This window comes from Oncorhynchus kisutch, linkage group LG6 (assembly GCF_002021735.2).
Source record: "Oncorhynchus kisutch isolate 150728-3 linkage group LG6, Okis_V2, whole genome shotgun sequence".
Taxonomy (NCBI): Eukaryota; Metazoa; Chordata; class Actinopteri; order Salmoniformes; family Salmonidae; genus Oncorhynchus; species Oncorhynchus kisutch.
In genome coordinates, this window is record NC_034179.2 from 63759999 (window position 1) to 63783461 (window position 23463).

The 23463-nt window shown below is 43.1% G+C and overlaps 1 protein-coding gene across 2 annotated transcripts; it reads right to left on the reverse strand.

Moving 5' to 3' along the window:
* Positions 1 to 65: 65 nt before the first annotated feature.
* Positions 66 to 23389, reverse strand: LOC109893165 (procollagen galactosyltransferase 1). Of its 2 annotated transcripts, XR_004210370.1 has the most exons (13): positions 22985 to 23378; positions 11682 to 11792; positions 9827 to 9944; positions 8906 to 9040; positions 8544 to 8748; positions 7214 to 7333; positions 6856 to 6932; positions 6193 to 6299; positions 5805 to 5937; positions 3348 to 3475; positions 3113 to 3201; positions 2764 to 2970; positions 66 to 2444 (listed from the first exon to the last, which is right to left on the reverse strand). XR_004210370.1 is itself a non-coding variant. In XM_020486244.2 (12 exons), the coding sequence occupies exons 1-12, from the start codon at positions 23200 to 23202 to the stop codon at positions 2174 to 2176; spliced, it is 1830 nt and encodes a 609-aa protein (XP_020341833.1). In that variant the 5' UTR covers positions 23203 to 23389; the 3' UTR covers positions 66 to 2173. The 2 variants fall into 2 exon arrangements, 1 of the variants encoding a protein (XP_020341833.1); XM_020486244.2 differs by lacking the exon at positions 3113 to 3201 and having other exon boundaries at positions 22985 to 23389.
* Between the last annotated feature and the right edge of the window lie 74 nt (positions 23390 to 23463).

The window sequence follows — 23463 nt, forward strand, 5'->3', positions numbered from 1 at the left end:
TCTAGCCAAATAGAGAAATCTCTAATTTGACCATGTGGAGGAATAGAGACCACAATTATCGTTACTCTTTTTTAACCAAATATTTTATTATTTGGTATGAGGTACAAAAACGCTGTTATGGCAGACAATGTAATCTCTTAGACTACTATGAGTGAATCTCAACATCTCACATGGCTCCTCCTCAACCACAAAAGTGTGAGGCGTCTACTGCGGTCTCTGTGGTCGCTCCCGCCTGTGAACCTTGTATAACTCTGTGTGAAGGCAACAAGGCATTAGTCTGGAAACAGACCAGAGGTGGCAAGTGGGGGAAAGGAGTACTCCACTGCTATGAACAGCTCTACTGTAACTCAATGGCAAAGGACTGACAGGGGAGGCGGATAGGGGTGAATTCTTACACCCTACTTAAGTAGAATTTTCACTTGTAGTGATGCATTGATGGTGCAATAGTCTATGTGCTGGGGGGCTAGGGTCAGTCTGTTATATCTGGTGTAATTCTCCTGTATTATCTGGTATCCTGTGTGAATTTAAGTATGCTCCCTCTAATACTCTCTCTCTCTCTCGCTTGCTCTCCCCTCACGGAGGACCTGAGGCCTAGGATCATGCCTCAAGACTACCTGGCCTGATGACTCCTGGCTGTCCCCAGTCCACCTGGCCGTGCTGCTGCTCCAGTTTCAACTGTTCTGCCAGCGGCTATGGAACCCTGACCTGTTCACCGGACGTGCTACCTTGTCCCTGACCTACTGTTTTCGACTCTCTCTCGCTCTCTCCCGCACCTGCTGTCTCGACCTCTCAATGATCGGCTATGAAAAGCCAACTGACATTTACTCCTGAGGTACTGACCCGTTGCACCCTCTACAACCACTATGATTATTATTTTACCCTGCTGGTTATCTATGAATGTTTGAACATCTTGAAGAACAATCTGGCCTTAAAATGGCCATGTACTCTTATAATCTCCACCCGGGACACAGCCAGAAGAGGACTGGCCACCCCTCATAGCCTGCTTCCGCTCTAGGTTACTTCCTAGGTTCCTGCCTTTCTAGGGAGTTTTTCCTAGCCACCGTGCTTCTACATCTGCATTGCTTGTTGTTTGGGGTTTTAGGCTGGGTTTCTGTATAGCACTTTCTGACATCTGCTGATGTAAAAAGGGCTTTATAAATACATTTGATTGATTGAATTAAGAGATTAGGAAGATTTGACTTAAGTGGAAGTTAGGATTCTACCCATAGTTATTAACTTTAGGAGCTGTTGGTTTCTAAAAAGACGTACTCCACTGCTATAAAGAGCACTACTGTAACTCAATGGTTAGGGTCTGACAGGGAGGGCGGGTAGCCAAGTCATTCACTTTGGGAGCTGTTGCTTTTTTAATTACAACTGTTTTGGTATTAATCTCATATGTCATAGCATAGGACTTTGAGCTCCTTGGCGAGGTTTTCGTAAAACTATGGAACTCGTTTGCGAAGCAGCACATAACTTTCAAGCATAAATCTCTAATGGATGTAAAATATGTTAGGTCTACCTATAGTTTGAAAATGAACAAATGAAAAAGGTCATCTTAAAGCCATATCCAAAATCATGCAAGATGCTTGTCTTTTCCAGTGCTTTCAGAAAGACTTCTACAGTACACTGTTATAGTACATGCACACATGTTAATTAATTAACAATTAATAAATGATGTATTTATTCTAGGAGTCGAGGTCTACTCGGGTCAGTTGTGAGATTTGGCATGATGAACTAGGCTATAAGGCACTTGAGGCATGGTAGTGACCAATCAGAAACAAAGTCCCAGTTCACAGGCCAATCACTTCACTGAAATGTAATAGACAGGCCAACCAGATCACTGTTGACATACAGATCCCACCCTGTATTTAGGTCTAGTAAATGCAGCAAAATAAAGGTGAGTCCAACATATTTCTGAAATGAAAAAGTAAATGGAAGAAAAAATAACGCAACCGATCCCTGTTTTCAACTTGTCCTCTTTGGTTAAAAAAAATTAAACATAAACAGGAGCCCATGTACTATACATCCTGTTGCTGCAAGGATGCAAAGAAAGGGGGCTAAAACGTTAAAAAAACGACAAAAAAAAAACCATGGTGGTTCTTAATCTTCAGCATTTCTCTCCATCAATCCTCTATCGTCAATCCCATCCCCTTCCTCTCCACCCATTCCCCTCTCATAGTTCGTCCCGTGTGGCTGTGCTGTCCAGAGGTGACTGGAGTACATCAGAGTTCTGGGCCTCGCTGCTGATCTCCGCCTGCTCCTGGGTCTTCCCCGAGCGGGCCCGGTCCCAGTCCGTACGCACCTTCTCGTTGTCCCACACCACGGAGGTCTCTGTGTCGCTGATGTAGCCTGCGTCTCCTGTGTAGTGAGTGGGGAATACTAGCAGAGGCTCGGCCGAGAAGGCCTTCAGGTCTCGCACCTCAAACTGCTCCATGTAGTCCGAGCTGGAGAGAGAGGCATGAGAGAGGAGAGATAAAGATGTCAAGGGAAACATTGAAAAGAGAAATAGGTGAAAAGGGGTGAATCTCAAGTATTTTCTCAAGTGTCTTCTCTCCTCGCTGCCTCCTTAAACCGTGAAGGGGGGGTGAGGGGAGCTTCGGAAGAGAATATCTTTCTCCTCTGATGCTCCCTTCGTTTGCTGCACTTTGAAAAGGAGGCGAGAAGACTCGAGGAATCCGGGAAAATACTTTTGAGATTTACCCAAAGAGACAGGCGACAGAAAGACAAAGAGAGAAAGCATGCGACAGAGAGGGGTAAACTTACACAGGGTGCTTATTGAACATGACAGGGAGGAACTCATCTACGGGTAATATCCTCTTCAACGGCTCTGCCCTCAGCAGCTTCTGGGCTCCTTGTAATGACATCATATAGCCCAGCGTCCAATAGGAGTAGTCGGCCTCCACCAGGTTGTGTATATTGGGCACAGACTTCTCAGGGTGGTCCACCTGCATCCGCTTCCTGCCGATATAACTGGGAGGAAGAACAGTTGTTGAAGAAAGTTTACACCACATGGGAAGGGTAGACAGTAAGTGCTGAGTCAGCAAGCTAGAACAGGGGTTCTTAACTCTTTTAAAAGGACTTCTAACATTACAATTAACACTTAAGAACTAACCAAATACTGTATCATGTGTCTGAGGGATCGGCCAGCGACATCCCAGGGACCAATTCCGGTCCCCGGACCAGAGGTTGAGAATCACTGACCTATAATAGAGGATATCCAGTGTGTATAGTGGATGATGCACAGTCTATGGGACACCAGTTTTGCCCCTGGCTCTCCACTTCAGTCATCAGAACACAACAGTAATTGAATGTATCTCTATGAGTGGAACAGTGTATGGAACACTCACATCAGGTCCCAGTCTAGACCCTGGCTCTCCACTTCACTCATCAGGTTCATCAGGCGTCGCTTGAAGAAGACCTCGAAACGCAGATCGTCCTCGATCACCAGGGAACTCTTTAGACCCCGCTCTGCGATCTGAACACACACAGAGATAAAACAGTGACCGTCACATTCAGAGGACGCAAAGAAACGTATGTACACTCTATCTATACCTGAGAGTGGCAGTCAGAGGTGTGTTTCAGGATTGGGCTCAATTCAGAATTGTGGAATTGACTCCATATTCAACTCATGAGTTTAATAAAATTAAAATAAATATTGAAACCAAAACATACAATATACTTGAAGTGAAGCCGCTCAACAACTACACCACACCAGTCATCCAACAGACTCCCATTCAGAGCGACACACAGAAGTATCCAGGGTCAATGCCCTGCTCAAGGGCATGTCGACATGTCTCCCACAAGGCCAAAAACGGGGACCCGAACCCTCTTAAGACCCCCCCCCCCCCCCCCCCACAGTTCCCCAATAGCTGCCCCTCAACCATCCGAGACCCCTCCCGCAGTCCCCCCCAAGAAAAAAAAGAAAAAATGTAATTAATTCCACCCCCCTCCCAAAAGAACCCCCCCCAATGCACCAACAACCAAGAAACTTAACTAAAGAGAAAAAATAAAAAGACAAAGGAAAACAGAAAACAACAATGCAAAAAAGAAAGGACATCAAGGACAACTAAAATCACAACAGCAAGGCCAACTCTATATGTTTGAGTGCATGTCTGGCACTATTTACATGTGTGTGTGTGTGTCCGTGTGTATTTGAATGAGTGTGTGTATATGCATGTCCACAAACACCTGCAAGGCATCAGCCTCAGGCAAACCTAGTTCTTGAAAGAAAAGCTATTTTTTGGCCATTAAAATAACATAAAATTGATCAGAAATACAGTGTAGACATTGCTAATGACTATTGTAGCTAGAAACAGCAGGCGCACAGAGGCCCATTATCAGCAACCACCACTCTTGTGTTCCAATGGCACGTTGTGTAAGCTAATCCAAGTTTATCATTTTAAAAGGCGAATTGATCATTAGAAAACCCTTTTGCAATTATGTTAGCACAGCTGAAAACTGTTGTGCTGATTGAAGAAGAAATAAAACTGTCCTTCTTTAGACTAATTGAGTATCTGGAGCATCAGCATTTTGGGGTTCGATTTTCAGGCTCAAAATGGCCAGAAACAAATAACTTTCTTCTGAAACTCGTCAGTCTATTCTAGTTCTCAGAAATGAAGGCTATTCCATGCGAGAAATTGCCAAGAAACTGAAGATCTGGTACTACTCCCTTCACAGAACGGCGCAAACGGGCCCTAAACAGAATAGAAAGAGGAGTGGGAGGCCCCAGTGTATAACTGAGCAAGAGGACAAGTACATTAGAGTGTCTAGTTTGAGAAACAGACGCCTCACAAGTCCTCAACTGGCAGCTTCATTAAATAGTACCCGCAAAACACCAGTCTCAACGTCAACAGTGAAGAGGCAACTCGGGATGCTGGCCTTCTAGGCAGAGTTCCTCTGTCCAGTGTCTGTGTTCTTTTGCCCATCTTAATATATATATATATTTTTTGGCCAGTCTGAGATATGGCTTTTTCTATGTAACTCTGCCTAGAAGGCCAGCATCCCGGAGTCACCTCTTCACTTTTGAATGGTGGTGTATATCTTCAATTATGCTGTGATGTTTAACGTACAATTTCAATCGATCTAATCTAATAGAATCCACAGATTGCATGTTGAAGATAAATACTTTTACTAAGAGTATTAGTATATTAGTAATTGACTGACCCGGTCTCTCCAGATCCCCTAACAGTACTATTTCTAGGGTCAATTTAAGATCAATGCATACATGTGGTGTGTATAGCCTTAAATATTCATGATGATAATTGTAATCCATATCGTATCACCATCATAGTTGCATCATAATTACCTTTAACATCATTGAAAAACACATCCCAGCATGAGTTGAATTTTGAAATTTTTTAAATGTTATTCACATACATGTTTTGTTTTCCTTGGCCATTCATTGCAAGCGTTTATCCTGCACGGATATCACGACGTGTTTGATGTTTTATGTGCAAGATGTACTGTAGAATAGAAGAGGCATTTGAATTTAATTGAATTAAATTCTATTTCCTTTCATTCATATTTGAATTGCAATTCTGTATCTGGTTTAATACTACAATTCAAATTCAATTGAAGTAAAATTCAATTCAAGAATTTGAGGCATTCTCAATAATATTATGAATTGAGCCCAACCCTTATGTATTCATTAGGAGAGCACACTGAAGCAACACTTTTTTGTTAACAAATAATGAAAATCTGTGTTCTTATTGGACAAGTTCAGGTACTACCTCCCCTGTTTCACACCGTTTCTAAAAATGTTCTCCCTACTGAACACTAGCCTGGCCTGCAGCTGCAGGGCTCACCTCTTTCCAGATGTTGTAGTGTGAGAGGAAGCAGCCCAGCTCTCCCTTAGTGAGGGGCCTGCCGTGATACGGATCACTGTAGCCTGGTAGCATGTGGATCCCCAGGGCATTGATCTCACTGATGTTCATCGCTCTGAGGGGGAGAGAGGGAGGGGCAGGAGAGGGGGGGTGAGAGAGAAAGAGACAGAGATAAAGAGAGACACACATAGAGATAGAGAGAAATAACAGGGTCATTTTGAGCGCTTGAAGACTTAGCGACATGACATTATAAACAGTGGGGCAACTTTTGCTGTGTGATATGATGTCCCATCACTGAGTCTACCTTTAATGGTACATGAAGTGTATGACGTGCCGAGAGAGGAGTACCTTCAAAAAGGGGTCAACTTACTTGCCGTCTACCGCTTGAATGACCTTGCAGGCAATCTCTTGCTCGTACAGAGTCCTCAGCATGCGATCCCGCCGGTCGGTCCGTTTCTTTAGGTTGATCATGAACACCTGCACACATGCAATACATGGGCCTTACTGTACGGTAGTGAGTCAATACATGCAATACCACATGGCACCCACAGAGGGAGACATTTAGAGCTGAAGGGTGCAAAAGAGACATTATGAATTCTAGTTGATAAATGCTAAATAGACAGCTACCCTTAAACACTCAGAAAACAATTGGATAGGTGTATGAAATGTGGTGACATTTCAACCGAGCCTACCAGAAGACATGGCGAAGCAATTGCCTTATTGCTTAATGCCATTAGATCCTTACACATCTTCAGGAGTGCCTAGGGCAGAGGTGTCAAACTCATTCCATGGAGGGCCGAGTGTCTGCTGGTTTTTGACATTTACTTTCGATTGTGTCCAATTAAGAGCTAGACAACCACGCAAGGGGCGTTCTTAACTAATCAGTGACCTTAATTGATCAATCAAGTACAAGGGAGGAGTGAAAACCTGCAGACACTCAACCTCAATAGAAAGAGTTTGACAATGTGGGCATAGGAGCTAGGGGGTCAATAAGGAACTCAGAAACCATATTCTGAGCTGGCTCATATCCCACCTCATCAAAGCCCAGTTTATCTTGTATCTTTATGGGGGCCGGGATGTACTCCGAGGGCAGCACATGAGGGTTCCGCACTAACGTGAGAAAGGAGAAAAATTATAGGAATGATAAACAACTCACAATCTGACCAGTAACATTAGTTAGAGAAGAACGAAAAGCTCCAACTTCCAGCTGTGTTCCGATATCCACACTGGCCTACCACTTAGAATGAGGCAATGTATTGAGCATCCATCCTAAGTGGTAACCCAGTGAGACGTCAAAAAGACCTCATTTCAACCAGTTTTGTCCAATTCGGATGCTAGTATGGACATTAGAGCTGACCTTTTGACCTGTGACAATATGACATAACACTCACCATTGACCTCCAACAAGGAATGTAGGAAGCTGTCTGCTTCGTCTGTCAGGGAGTTGTGGGCTCGCAGTGGCACGGGGAAATACCCATAAGTCTCTCTGTTACATAGGAACATCTGCACATCTGTGGAAGACGGAGGAAGAGTAGTGTAGAGGGAGAAGAGACGTTTGTTATTAACAACAAGGTTACTACAAACATTTACACATTGCTTTGCTATGGCTATTCACAGTTCAAGTCTCACTGTAAATGAGGTTCTTTGTGTCACGCCTGAAAATATCTACCTTCAAAATATGACACTTATGTATTTATGCAAAAGTATAATTAAGATATCTTACACAAAGCATACACTATGTCTGTGGATAGAATTAGAAAAAACACACTCAAACTCACCACTGTCTGTTAAACCCCCAGGAATTTAGCTCATAAAAAATAATTTAAAAAACATGTGCAGAACGTGATTTCTGATCCTTAGATTTGAGAAAGAAGTCCCCTGAAGGGCGGGACAGGGGTGGGGCAGGGGTGAAATCTACGTAGTCGTAGCCTCCGCCTATTCACAAAGTGCCTGCAGGAGGCGGAGAGCTGATCTAGAATCAGGTCCTCCCTGTCCATATAATCTTATTCATTACTGTTGCTGAAAACTCAGATCTAAAAGGTAGGCCTACCTGCCATGTGACCAGAAAAAAAGCAGTAGGTCTACCTGCCCTGTGAACAGAATAACAGCAGCAGGCCTACCTGCCCTGTGAACAGAATAACAGCAGTAGGCCTACCTGCCATGTGACCAGAATAACAGCAGTAGGCATACCTGCCATGTGACCAGAATAACAGCAGTAGGCATACCTGCCATGTGAACAGAATAACAGCAGCAGGCCTACCTGCCATGTGAACAGAATAACAGCAGCAGGCCTACCTGCCATGTGAACAGAATAACCACAGCAGGCCTACCTGCCATGTGAACAGAATAACAGCAGCAGGCCTACCTGCCATGTGAACAGAATAACAGCAGCAGGCCTACCTGCCATGTGAACAGAATAACAGCAGCAGGCCTACCTGCCATGTGAACAGAATAACAGCAGTAGGCCTACCTGCCATGTGAACAGAATAACAGCAGCAGGCCTACCTGCCATGTGAACAGAATAACAGCAGTAGGCCTACCTGCCATGTGAACAGAATAACCACTGCAGGCCCACCTGCCATGTGAACAGAATAACCACAGCAGGCCCAAATGCCATTTGAGTGTAGAGGTCAAACACAATGTGTACCAAATCATTATCATGCTGTATTGTATGTGAAAGCTACTAAACAGGATACACGAGAGAGAACACGTTAACAGTACCTGCCATGCGAGCCGAGAAGGCGAAGACAATGATGTCATCGAAGGCCCAGCTGTAGTCTGGGTGAGGGGGGTGGAAGGCCAGCTGGCGTGACGCCTCCTTCCTCAAGTCAATCAGGAAGGTGGAGTGCACCATGGGAACCGCAAAGCATCCTTTACGCACCTGCTTTCTCATAGGGATGTATGCCGGGGTGCGCTTATAGTAACCCTGGAGGAGGACGAGGGAGAACTGTTTAGAATACGATGAGCACTTCTAAGTGCTTCAATCAAGGTGATTGTGCTCTCACTTTAATGCATGATCGCATGCAAAGTATCTGGGGAGGACACGACCGCACGCCTGCACACAAGCACACATAGTAGCATACCTGGGAGGTCATGCCACACCAGAAGTTGGAGTAAGCTGCACGGGACTCTAACATGGGAGCTACGATCGTCTTCTTCTCCTTGATGAGCTTCCACAGTACATTAGGATTGGTCAATAGGTTATCACAGTCCGCTACCTAGACAGGGGAGAGTGGAAGAGGGTGTGAGTGTGTGTGTGTGTGTGTGTGTGTGAGAGAGAGAGAGTTTGATAGAAGGGGGAGAGGGAACAGTGAGACACTTAATCCACTTCACGCTTTAAACATCACTCTGCAATGTCAATCCTCTCTTGTGACACTTTGAACAATGGATGTCATTGTAGCCTAAGTCCAGCCACCAGAATCAGTGTTAGAATGAAGAGGCAGTATTGGCCACAGACCTAGGTTCAAATAGTATTTGTTTTAATTCATAAACTTTAGCTGCTCTATTTTAACCCAGCTTTAATTGCACAACATTACTGAAGACAAAAGGCACATTTCAAGAACAAAACTTCCTCATCTGTGCTTTCACTCCGTCCCATAATTATACCCTGCGAGTCCTGGACAACGTGTTCATGCTTTGGAGGGCAAGAATAGAACTCAAAGCTGTCATATTTAAGATTCAGCCAGGTTTGTTACAGAATGGTACATAGTAACACCAAGCCAGATTAATTGGTTTCCTCTAAACCAGAAGTGAGACAGGAAAACCTGACTCCTGGTGTTCTCTTACTGCGTTATTGTTCTTGTAAGGAGAACTCTGCGCCTCCGTAAAATAGGACGGTCGTCATGGAGAAAGACTTGACAGCGTCTCAAATGGCACCCTATTCCCTACATATTGACCCTGGTCAAAAGCAGTGCACACTGCGTCCCAAATGGCGCCCTATTCCCTACACACTGTTGATCTGTAAAAGAGGTTGGGGTCGTCATGGAGACTGGAGAAAGAAGTACCATGAAGTAGTCTGCCCACATGTCTCTTGCGGAATCCAGTGCTGCCTGCCGTAGCTTCATCACGTGTGCATAGCGGAGGTTGGTCCACTGCTTCGGGCTGTCTGCATCCTGGTACTCTCTGAGTGACAAACATAAACAAACAGAACATTCAGTACATCCTCTCAGTGACACTTTACATTAAGGTTCCTTTCTGTAACATTTTACATTCAGGCACCTCTCCGTAACACTTTACATTAAGGTGCCTCTCGGTGACACTTTACATGCAGGCGCCTCTCAGTAACACTTTACATTAAGGTGCCTCTCCCTAACACTTTACATGAAAGGGACAATCAGCAGTTGCTACATACATTTTGGGACTTATAAATTAATTAATGATATGTAGGATTACCCATCGATTCTTGAAGAATATAGGCTAATTTATACATTCTTCATGAGCTTAGTTCAACTGTTGTACCCCATCAGAACCCAAAATAAGCTTGTTTTACTCCAATGTTTATAAACAAAGTAAATGTAAACAAACAATATATAGTCTCACGACATGGTTAAAACTATAATGTTGATATAATTCGCTGTCTATGAATTTGAGTAGTTATATTCCTCTAGCCCCATCCCTCAGCTTTATACCGAAACAGAGGCAGGGAGGACGCTTTCTTATTGTTTCTACTGCCGATTGCCACATTAAGGTGCCTCTCTGGTAACACTTTACATTAAGGTGCCTCTCCGGTAACACTTTACATTAAGGTGCCTCTCCGGTAACACTTTACATTAAGGTGCCTCTCCGGTAACACTTTACATTAAGGTGCCTCTCCGGTAACACTTTACATTAAGGTGCCTCTCTGGTAACACTTTACATTAAGGTGCCTCTCTGGTAACACTTTACATTAAGGTGCCTCTCCGGTAACACTTTACATTAAGGTGCCTCTCCGGTAACACTTTACATTAAGGTGCCTCTCTGGTAACACTTTACATTAAGGTGCCTCTCTGGTAACACTTTACATTAAGGTGCCTCTCCGGTGACACTTTACATTAAGGTGCCTCTCCGGTGACACTTTACATTAAGGTGCCTCTCCGGTGACACTTTACATTAAGGTGCCTCTCCGGTAACACTTTACATTAAGGTGCCTCTCCGGTAACACTTTACATTAAGGTGCCTCTCCGGTAACACTTTACATTAAGGTGCCTCTCCGGTGACACTTTACATTAAGGTGCCTCTCCAGTAACACTTTACATTAAGGTGCCTCTCCGGTGACACTTTACATTAAGGTGACACTTTACATTAAGGTGCCTCTCCGTAACACTTTACATTAAGGTGCCTCTCCGGTGACACTTTACATTAAGGTGCCTCTCTGGAGACACTTTACATTAAGTTGCCTCTCCGTAACACTTTACATTAAGGTGCCTCTCCGTAAGACTGTACATTAAGGTGCCTCTCCGGTGACACTGTACATTAAAGTGCCTCTCCGCTGACACTTTACATTAAGGTGCCTCTCCGTAACACTGTACATTAAGGTGCCTCTCCGGTGACACTGTAGATTAAGGTGCCTCTCCGGTGACACTGTACATTAAGGTGCCTCTCCGGTGACACTGTACATTAAAGTGCCTCTCCGCTGACACTTTACATTAAGGTGCCTCTCCGGTGACACTGTACACTAAGGTGTCTTTAAGGAGGATGTTAAGGGTTTATACGTAGTTTGTAGATAGTTAATTATGAGTTAATATGTAGTTTATAACTCACATATTAACCATCTATAAATGAATTACAAATGTAATGTAATGTGTTACCTCTCCTGTATAAATGAGACAGATAGATACAGAAACACACACAGTTTATAAAGTGAACATGAGAGGAACTCACGTGGGCTCCTCCTGCGGCCTCCACTCCACATAGTGGTACAGTTTTTGGACCTTGACGAGCCAGTCACGCAGGATGGCTGTAGTGTTGTCCACATTGTGATCCGTCGCAACCCTGTACAACACAGAGACAGAGGCACATTATTATTTTTTTCCTTTTCTGGTCAACAGTGTAAGGGTAATAAGCACATAGACACATACACAGACGTTTATAGGAGACGTGGCATTGGAAGTAGACCTGAGTAAAGTAGAGACAGTGAATGTGAAAGAGCATATCAGATGACAGTACTTCAGTGTTCACTTCAATGGCCTATTTTCAAGAGCGATGGGATACTGACTCCAGCATTGAATTCCATACAAGCATGTCTTACACCCATACCAAAGCAGCTCTAATATCCATCACCCATCCATGCGGGTTACTAAAAAGCAGAAAATAGACTAAATAAGCAAGAAGGCTGGGGAAGTGAAACTTTATGGTTATTAGCTACTGAAAAGGACTGTGTGTGTGTCTGTGTGTGTGTGTGTTAGAGAGTTATTGTGTCAGACTGACAGTTTGCGTGCCTGATTCCATTCTGCGGCGGTTCCAACTCAAACCACATCTTTCTGTCTATGTGAATAGGAACGGGGGATCCTGTTACAATCAGTCGAGCCGATATATCCGCCTATATTGGCCTTTTCTAGTCTTGTTCCATCGCTGCAACTCCCATACGGACTCGGGAGAGTCGAAGGTGCGTCCTCCGAAAACACGACACTGCCACGCCGCACTGCTTCTTGACACACTGCTCGCTTAACCCGGAAGCCAGCCGCACCGATGTGTCGGAGGAAACACCGCACAGCTGGATGTGCCCGGCCGCCACAAGGAGTCACTAGAGCGCAATGCGACAAGGACATCCCAGCCGGCCAAACCCTCCCCTAACCCGGACGACACTGGGCCAATCCAGAGTCCGCTTTAGACGGACCAATATAACATGCGCACTAGCACTCAGCGCGCACAGAGAGCAGCGCGAGAAGCGACGACGTCATCAAGTCATCCAAAAACATGTCAGACATTGGATAAATATAAAATGGTAATATCTTCGCCTGTGAGTGATGAAAAACAATTGGCCTCAGCAATAATTATTTAAATAAGTCAATGGATGTTTTGTGCACAAAGGCGATGACTAAAGTATCTTATTAGGAATTTTATAATCTGACTTCTCTATGTGGAAATCTCTGTATGGAAATCGTCTTTTTGGGCCGGGGCATCAGTTAAACTGCAGTACCGATGCAAAACTGTAGGAGCAGTCAAAACCGTGCTTCGAGATCAGAACCCTGAAGTTAACACAGGCTTAGGAAATAATATACGTTTTGTTCTATGAAATAATATCAGTCAGTTAACATGACCTTTTATGAAATATAAAGCCTAGTGTCCTTTTTAATAAAAAAAAATCACAAAAAGTGACATTAGCTGATGAAAATGGTCTCAGAGAGCAAAACGTATCAGATCTCCTAAGCCTGTGTTTACCAAAGGCCTATCCCCAAAAAACGACAAAAACTCCATTCATTTTCTCATACCCTTTGCCCAATGATCTTTACTATTGCTCTCTAGCTGGCTAGATAAACATGGTGCTAAGATATCAGATAGGAGCTAATAGCAAATGTGGCTAGCTACTTACATGCACTATTTTCGGCAACGAGCCATCTGACTTGCTGAGTAACGTTAGCTATTTACTGGTTTGCTGATCTGACCAGCTGCAATCGTATCCGTGTATTGACTTGCATAGTTTTTCCTACCTTCGCTCTCCTTGTTAAATATTATGCACATGTATGGCTTGGTAGCAAATGTCATCGCAATAAACAGCACCAAGTGGTACACTACATCAAATCAAATGTTGGTCACATACACGTGTTTAGCAGATGTTATTGCGGGTTAGCAAAATGCTTGTGCTTCTAGCTCCGACTGTCACGATCGTCGTATGAGTGAGGCCAAGGCACAGAGTGGTATGCGTACATTCTCTTTATTAAAAGCATGAACACCGAACAAACCAACAAAAATAACAAACGGACCGTGAAGCTATACAATATAGTGCTGACAGGCAACTACACATAGTCAAGATCCCACACCAGAAAGTGGGGAAAAAAACCTGCCCAAATATGATCCCCAATCAGAGACAACGATAAACAGCTGGGAACCATATCATGCCAACATAGACATACAAAACCCCTAGACATACAAAAAACCCTAGACATACAAAAAACCCTAGACATACAAAAAACCCTAGACATACAAAAAACCCTAGACATACAAAAAACCCTAGACATGCAAAAACCTAGATGACCCACCCTAGTCACACCCTGACCTAACCAAAATATATCGAAAACAGAGATATCGAAGTTCAGGGCGTGACACCGGCAGTGCAGTATATCTAACAAGTAATATCTAAGTTTCACAACAAATGCTCAAAAACACGTAGATCTAAGTAAGGAATGGATTAAATATATATATAAGATACAGTGGCATAGTTTAGAATATAGTATATACATATGAGATTGGTGATGCAATATCTACACATAATTAATGTTACTAAGATACTGTAGAATAGTAGAGTACAGTTTATACATATGAGATGAGTAATGCGAGATACTAGTCTCTCATTATTAAAGTGGCTAGTGTTTCATTTCCTTAAAGTGGCCAGTGATTCCTAATCTGTCTATAGGCAGCCACCTCTGATGTGCTTGAGATGGCTGTTTAACAGTCAGTGGTGTAGTATAGAATACAATACAGTATTTACACATATGAAATGGGTGATGCAATATGTAAACACAATTTTAGTGACTAAGATAGCGTAGAATAGTGTGGAATAGTGTGGAATGCAGTTTATACATACGAGATGAGTATTGCTAGATACAGAAACATTATTAAAGAGGCTAGTGATCCATTTCTAAAAGTGGCCAGTGATTCCTAATCTATGTCTATAGGCAGCCACCTCTGATGTGCTAGTGATGGCTGTTTAGCAGTCTGATGGCCTTGAGATAGAAACTGTTATATATTTAGCCTCCTGAGGTTAGAGGCGCTGTTGCGCCTTCTTCACCACACTGTCTGTGTGGGTGGACCATTTCAGTTTGTCAGTGATGTATACGCCAAGGAACTTGAAGTTTTCCACCTTCTCCACTGCTGTCCCGTCGATGTGGATAGGGGGGGATGCTCCTTCTGCTGTTTCCTGAAGTCCACGATCATCTCCTTAGTTTTGTTGATGTTGAGTGAGAGGTTATTTTCCTGGCACCACACTCCCAGAGCCCTCACCTTCTCCCTGTATGCTGTCTCATCATTGGTAATCAAGCCTACTACTGTTGTGTCATCTGCAAACTTGATGATTGAGTTGGAGGCGTGCTTGGCCACACAGTCATGGGTGAACTGGGAGTACAGGAGGGGGCTGAGCACGCACCCTTGTGGGGCCCCTGTGTTGAGGATCAGCGAAGAGGAGGTTGTTTCCTACCTTCACTACCTGGGGGCGAACCGTTGACTAGTCTCTCAAAGCACTTCATGATGACAGAGGTGAGTGCTACGGGGCGATAGTCATTTAGTTCAATAACCTTTGCTTTCTTAGGTACAGGGACAAAAAGGATGTGGACCAAGCACATTACCAAAAGTATGTGGACAGGCTTAGGCTTGTGTGCGGCTGCTCGGCCATGGAACCCATTTCATGAAGCTCCCATTCGAAAAGTTATTGTGTTGACGTTGCTTCCAGAGGCAGTGTGGAACTCGGTAGTGAGCTTGTGTGGCTTACCACTTTGCGGCTGAGCCATTGTTGCTCCTAGACGTTTCCACTTCACAATAACAGCACTTACAGTTGACCGGGGCAGCTCTAGCAGGGCAGATATTTGATGAACTGACTTGTTGGAAAGGTGCCATCCTATGACGGTTCCACGTTGAAAGTGCGGGCCATTCTACTACCAATGTTTGTCTATTGAGATTGCATGCCTGTGTGACCGGGTGTAGCTGAAATAGCTGAATCCACTCATTTGAAATGGTGTCCCCATACTTTTGGACATGTAGTGTATGAGCGATGGCGAGAGATATGAGGAGATGTGAAAGGGAGCGGAGTTACAGCTTCGCTCTATCGAATCGTAGGAGTAGGATCAAGTTACAACCCGGCCATTTCTTAACACATAGCTGAAATAGCCAATTGAGTTGTTTGGAATTTCGTCCTGGCAGCTGAGTTGTTTAGAGATGCTCCTGACAGCTGAAAAAAATACTTATTCCCGATCATGGAAAATGACAACAAAAAAATACTAGTTTCATAAGCATGATCACAGATCATGACTTAACGTTAGACGCATTTGCATTGAAAAGATGTTATTTGATAATCTCAAACTAAGAGGAGTGTCTATAATGATGTCCTTCCATACAGGCGTGACATGCTGGTGTGATGCGCCAATGCAAACGTTGATCAGTAGCAGGGATGGGCAAAAATGACTAAATACAATTACATCATACAGATACGAAATACCATAAAGATCAATGTATCAAAATAAACTAAAACATGTTTTTTATTTTGTAACGCATGTAATTAAAATACATGTTTTTTGTATTTTAAAATAAAAAAATACATTCGCAAGTAGCTGGCCCGAACAGCAACAACATTCTCAGTAACAGTTACAAAAATGTTTCTTGCTATGACTGTAATATGTTGTTGTTTATCTACCTTTGTTGGGCAAGTCACTCTGGATAAGAGTGTCTGCTAAATGACCAAAATGTACATGTCAACACAACATGCCAAAATGGACTGCAAAGCACACAGGTTTATTATTGGCCTTGTTTCAGAGCGGAGCTCATTAGAATAATACTCAGCATGCTTTGCAATTGTTCATTTTTACATTGACATTTGAGTCATTTAGTAGACGCTCTTATCCAGAGTGACTTGCAAATAGTGCATTCATCTTAAGATACAGTGCATTTGGAAAGTATTCAGACCCCTTAACTTTTTCCACATTTTGTTATGTCTTATTCTAAAATGGATGAAATGATTTTTTCCCCTCATCTATCTATACACAATGCCCCATAATGACAAAACAAAAACAGGTTTTTAGAAATGTTAGCAAATGTATAAAAACACAACAACTGAAATATGACATCTACATAAGTATTCAGACCCTTTACTAAGTGCTTTGTTGAAGCACCTTTGGCAGCAATTACAGCCTTGGGTATGATGCTACAAGCTTGGCAAACCTGTATTTGGGGAATTTCCCCCATTGTTCGCTGCAGATCCTCTCAAGCTATGTCAGGTTGGATGGGGAGCATCGCTGCACAGCTATTTTCAGGTCTCTCCAGAGATGTTCGATCGGCATCAAGTCCAGCCTCTGGCTGGGCCACTCAAGGACATTCAGAGACTTGTCCAGAAGCCCATTTTGGGTTGTCTTAGCAAAGGGTACTTATGTAAATTTGTACTTATTTTCAACAAATTAGCAACAATTTCTGTTTTGTCATTATGGGGTATTGTGTGTAGATTGTTTAGGGGGAAAATTAATAGAATCAATTTTAGAATTGGGCTGTGACGTAACAAAATGTTGAAAAAGTCAAGGGGTCTGAATACTTACTGAATGCAGGTGAGACAACAACATATCACAATTGTATCAAGTACTTTTTCCTTCAACAAACAATAATACATATACTTTTAGTTCATTTATCAGACGCTCTAATCACACCATACTGTATCAGACTTCTGATACCAATGAAGGGTGAAAGGGTGGGCCACAAGATGTGAGCCGCTATAAAACATTTAAATAGAAAAGTATTTTGTATTTTTAAAATACACTGGAGTGTAGTTCAGCCCAGTGTAATTCCAATGACAAAATACTCAGAAGTAATTATTATAGGCTAATATAAGTCCCAAATGGAAGACAAACAGATGTTGTTCCCTGTAGCACCATAGATACACTCCACTGAACAGCCAAAACAAGCTAAATTTTTGTATCCTTTATTTAACTAGGCATGTCAGTTAAGAACAAATTCTTATTTACAGTGACGGCCTACCGGGGAACAGTGGGTTAACTGCCTTGTTCAGGGGCAGTGGGTTAACTGCCTTGTTCACCTACCTACCGACCCCCTCCTCAATAACTCAATCAATGCATGCACACCCTTATTGAATGTGCATTCACCTGTATTGTGAGTAGGCCTATGCCATCTTCATTTACCCAGTTTATCAAGAGATTGACCATTCAAATAACATTATGTTGTTACGTAGGTAGATTACATTTAACTTTGGTAAAAACGGTGTGATTTTAAAATGGATATATATATGTACATTGATGAATATACACAGCTGTTGCTGCGAAATTATATTAATGATATTGCATATCGGCCATCGGCCTCCTTGACCCCCAAAAATCGGTATTGGCCCTAAAAAAATCCAAATCGGTCATTCTCTAGTTACAACACCCATCACTCCTCCTGAGCCCTAGGCCCCGTCAAGAGACAACCCCTATGCCATATCTCCTCTAGGCATGTAGATCTGAGAGGATTGGCTAGGTAGGCTATTATGTAAGCAGAGGGCAAGGAGAAGCTAACTATCTTCATGTTTATTCTGCTGGCCTTCCTATCAAATTCTTCCAGATCAGTGCCGGCTAGGGGCCGTTTCTGGATGGGGCCCAAGGGAGGTGCTACTCCCCATATTGCTTAGCCTTAACCTATCCAAATCATGCAGAATAGTGCCTAGGAGTTGTTTCTAGGCAGGCAACAGAGTCAGAGTGCTGGTCTGGCCTAAACCAGCTTGTAATTCTCCAGTCCTGACGGCAGGCAGCCAAAGTAGGTTCTATCTTCTCAGTGTGGAGTGCTGGAGTGCTGATGTCACACTGGTCTGTGAGAACATGGCAGCTCCTTGCTAAGTTTGTTCTCTCCTGTCTCCTCACCTTAGCCGTCCAAGACATACCTACATACTCATCAAACCGACTTCACATCCAGGACTCTCAAAGCCTTGTGTACAGTCGAAATCCGCTCCTCCTGTGCTCTCCAGAAACCGTATGCAGGGGTAGCCTACACTGTCATTCTGCCCAAGCCATTCGTTGTGTAGGTCCAGATAGGCCTATGTTTCAACTCCAATAATGACAATTTACATTCATTTTGGATCTGAGGCATATAGCTGGATTTATACAAAAATGGTCTGGAGCTGGGACCTGGACTTCTCAACATGAGCTGACAAAACATTGATATAACAGTAAGATATCCTTAAGCCTATTATGGAAATCCAAGTGCAAAAGTGTTTGTTACTGTAAGGCCGTGTTTATAACATAGCTCCATGTTTACGACAGTACTTGGACCATGTTTTTAACATAGGAAACTGTTTGGAAAAAGCACAGGTGTGACTTAAATGGGCTTACAAACACATCTAAACAAAATGCCTCGTTTTGGTATAACATTGAATACATTTTTATTTTTTATACACAAACAGTAACACATTTACTGTCAATTGGAGTATAGCCTAAGCCCAAACATCTACCACAGTTAGGCTAGTATATTCAAGGACTAGAGTCTAGCCGTAACGCCGTGGTATATTGTGACCTCACTACACTGTGGCCCATTCATGGAGGTAGGCCTAAAGTAGGTGAGTGAAGATCATTTTAGAGCATTCCAATCCTCTCCAGCCCAGCCAAGCAGACAGCTTGGGGCTCAGAGCCTCATACCCTGTTTGAGCATGTTGTTTGGGTGTAAATGGTGAACCCCATCCCCTCCTCCTTCCCTAGAAACACAGCTGTTTCAAACGATCAACTCAACAGCAAGCTTCAAGTGGTATTTATGTATCCATTTGTGATGCTATCCTTGATATGATCCTGCTGTTGTCACATGCTACACATGCACACGTGTGTGCACATGCATCCATCTTTTCCAATGTTATCATGATTTGTTATAAGAGATATTATACTTTAGTAATCCACAATGACCTGGTGATGTAAAAGTCGAATAAATGACATTATCTTCCATATTCCTACAGATACCTCGCAACTAGGAGATTCCTTCAAAACAATTGGCTACAGTTACCGTGTAGGGCATTACATGGTTGGTTGACCAGGGCCATCTGGAACTGCCTGGTGGGGGAATTTAGGTGTGTGTGAAGGCTACCTGTGTCCAGCATAACGTCAGGAGGATGGACACGAGTATCAGGAGGGGACCTGCAGCTCTCTGCCGTGTGCCAGAGGAGAGGTCTGCTGCTCTGCAGGATGTTGCCAGGATGGGGGCCAACAATGCAGCACGGGAGGCAATCCATGTGCGGGAGATCTTCACCTCCCACTTCTTCGAAGAGGGTGCTCTTCCCTGGCAACACCATAGACTACTATGCACAACCAAAGGCGCTTTTAACAGCTATTCATATTTAAATAAGAGTATTCTTATTTTATTCTTATGTATTACTTAGTGTCGCTGCACAGCTATTTTCAGGTCTCTCCAGAGATGTTCGATAAGGTTCAAGTCCGGACTCTGGCTAGGCCACTCAAGGACATGGAGACTTGTCCCGAAACCACTCTTGCGTTGCCTTAGCTGTGTGCTTATGGTCATTCTCCTCTTGGAAGGTGAACCTTCGCCCCGTCTAAGATTCTGGGCGCTCTGGAGCAGGTTTTCATCAATGATTTCGCTGTACTTTTCTCTGTTCATCTTTCCATCGATCCTTACTAGTCTCCCAGTCCATGCCGCTGAAAAACATCCCCACAGCATGATGCTGCCACACCCCTGCTTTATGGTAGGGATGGTGCCAGGTTTCCTCCAGACCTGACGCTTGGCATTCAGTCCAAAGAGTTCAATCTTGGTTTCATCAGACCAGAGAATCTTGTTTGTCATGGTTTGTTTGTCACAAAGTGTTAAATCTAAACTAATGTTGTCAGCTACTCTAGTTTGAGAGGATTTCCAGTTGCTCTGGATAGTCCATTGTAATTATGGCAATGGACCACGCAGCCATCATACCACTCAGGAAGGAGACGCGTTCTGTCTCCTAGAGATTAACGTACTTTGGTGCAAAAAGTGAAAATCAATCCGAGAACAACAGCAAAGGACCTTGTGAAGATGCTGGAGGAAACAGGTACAAAAGTATCTATATCCACAGTAAAACAAATCCTATATCAGCATAACCTGAAAGGGCGCTCAGCAAGGAAGAAGCCACTGCTCCAAAACCGCCATAAAAAAGCCAGACTACAGTTTGCAACTGCACATGAGGACAAAGATGGTACTTTTTGGAGAAATGCCCTCTGGTCTGATGAAACAAAAATAGAACTGTTTGGCCATAATTACCATCGTTATGTTTGGAGGAAAAATGCCATAGGCTTGTTCATCTAGCAGACAAGATATGCTTATAAGATCTGTGCCATTATTTTATATGATATGAATTTATATTAAGAAGAATATAATTGAAGTTTCCTGAATAAAATAGAGTGGATGTGCGCATGTGAGTGTAAAATGGATCATTTGAAACATATATTTAGAGTTATTTGGCAACTTTTGTTGTGAATGATACAAGCCTTAGAAATCAAAAGATAAACAGGTGGAAGCTTGCAAGCCAAAGAACACCATCCCAACCGTGAAGTACGGGGGTGGCAGCAGCATGTTGTGGGGGTGCTTTGCTGCAGGAGGGACGGGTGCACTTCACAAAATAGATGGCATCATGAGGTAGGAAAATTATGTGGATATATTGAAGCAACATCTTAAGACATCAGTCAGGAAGTTGAAGCTTGGTTGCAAAAGGGTCTTCCAAATGGACAATGACCCCAAGCATACTTCCAAAGTTGTGGCAAAATGGCTTAAGGACAACAAAGACAAGGTATTGGAGTGGCAATCACAAAGCCCTGACCTCAATCCTATAGAAAATCTGTGGGCAGAACTGAAAAAGTGTTTGTGTGAGAAAGGAGGCCTACAAACCTGACTCAGTGACACCAGCTCTGTCAGGAGGAATTGGCCAAAATTCACCCAACTTATTGTGGGAAGCTTGTGGAAGGCTACCTGAAACGTTTGACCCAAGTTAAACCATTTAAAGGCAATGCTACCAAATACTAATTGAGTGTATGTAAACTTCTGACCCACTGGGAATGCGATGAAAGAAATAAAAGTTGAAATAAATCATTCTCTCTACTATTATTCTGACATTTCACATTCTTAAAATAACGTGGTGATCCTAACTGACCTAAGAGAGGGAATTTTTACTAGGATTAAATGTCAGGAATTGTGAAAAACTGGGTTTAAATGTGTATGTAAACTTCCGACTTCAACGGTATATATTCTTATTCCTTTACTTAGATTGTGTGAATTAGGTAGTTATTGTGGAATTGTTAGATTACTTGTTAGATATTGCTGCACGGTTAGAATTAGAAGCACAAGCATTTCGCTACACTCGCAATAACATCTGCTAACCATGTGTATGTGACAAATAAAATTGGATTTGATTCATCAGTAGTAGCCTAAACATATAAGTTCCAAGTCATTGTTTATTTAAAAAATGTTTTGCCTCAAAACAACATCAATACACTGTTTAGTAATAGGCTACACAGTAACTTATCTGACCTAGAGGTCAATACCAAGAAAAGCTCAAATTGACCTTCATCCCACCACCCACTCATTTAGACTGCTAAAATAGAAAGATCCACCAGTCCCCTCCCCTGCTTTCATCATGTGGGACAGTCAAGAGATTTCCTGTGGCTATATTTCCTGTAGTCATCATCTCCGTTTAATAGCTGAACTAACAGATCAGTATTTAGGCTAGCCCTTAGGGCGACACATTCAGAAATCATTGGATAGTTTTCAGACAGAGGGGATATCCTCTCATTGGCGAAGGTGAGGAGAAATACAGTAGAAGACGGATTGACAGGGCTCAGCTAGTTACAGGCAGGGGGGCTCTATCCTTCCTGTGTTTCCAATGGGTGAATAAATACCACGTAGGCACTGGCTAGTAGTAGTGGCCTCTACTTCAACAGAAATGCCAAACATCTGACCAATTCAATGGAACACTGCACCATGCAGTGCACTCTGGTGACGTTGCAGGAAAATGACTACCCCCCCTTTTCCCCTAAATACTTTCAGACTCACTACAAGGAAAGTCGCGCCCCCTCGCCTGTATTCATCTTTCCAGAACCTTTGTGATGATAGCTGTAATTCTGATCTAGCATATTATGTACATTATTGTTGGTGCTAGGAAAGTTGCTTTTGACTGTCATCTAAACATACATAAAATGGCCAGTAACGAGGAATGACACTCTGCCCTTGTACATTACAGTTACGTTAGCTAACTAATATGCTAGCCACATCAATACCATCATAAAACAGAGACCATACCTCACATTTAAACAGACACTTACCAAATTGCCACGCGGTCCTTGGGAAAATTCAGACGTTCGATATTTCCAAGGAAATAAGGCAGAGAATGTTCAGAGTTGCGGCAGACGAGGGCAATGAGGACCCGCGGGGCAAGAAGTGGAGATTCGGGGCTCCAGCGCTCTTCGGGGAAGTATCCTTGAGCTGGTCCGGAGAACAGTATCGTCAGGGCGGTGGACAGAAGGAAGTTGTACCCGTGCATCGCAAAGCACAGCAAATGGAGAAAAGCACGTTATAAACTAACAAATTAACACACTATGCAGAAAGAGCCAATATTTCACTGACTTGAAGCCCTTTCATGAAAATATGTCACCACCGACAAAAACGCAACACCTCAATTACAACGCTCAGCGATATTCAACCAGAGGATTAAAGGAGATGTCCCTCAATGTTTAAAGGGGATGGGCCTAAATTACACAGTGGTTGTTACAATGTAACTGCAAGTTTATGACATTGAATAATA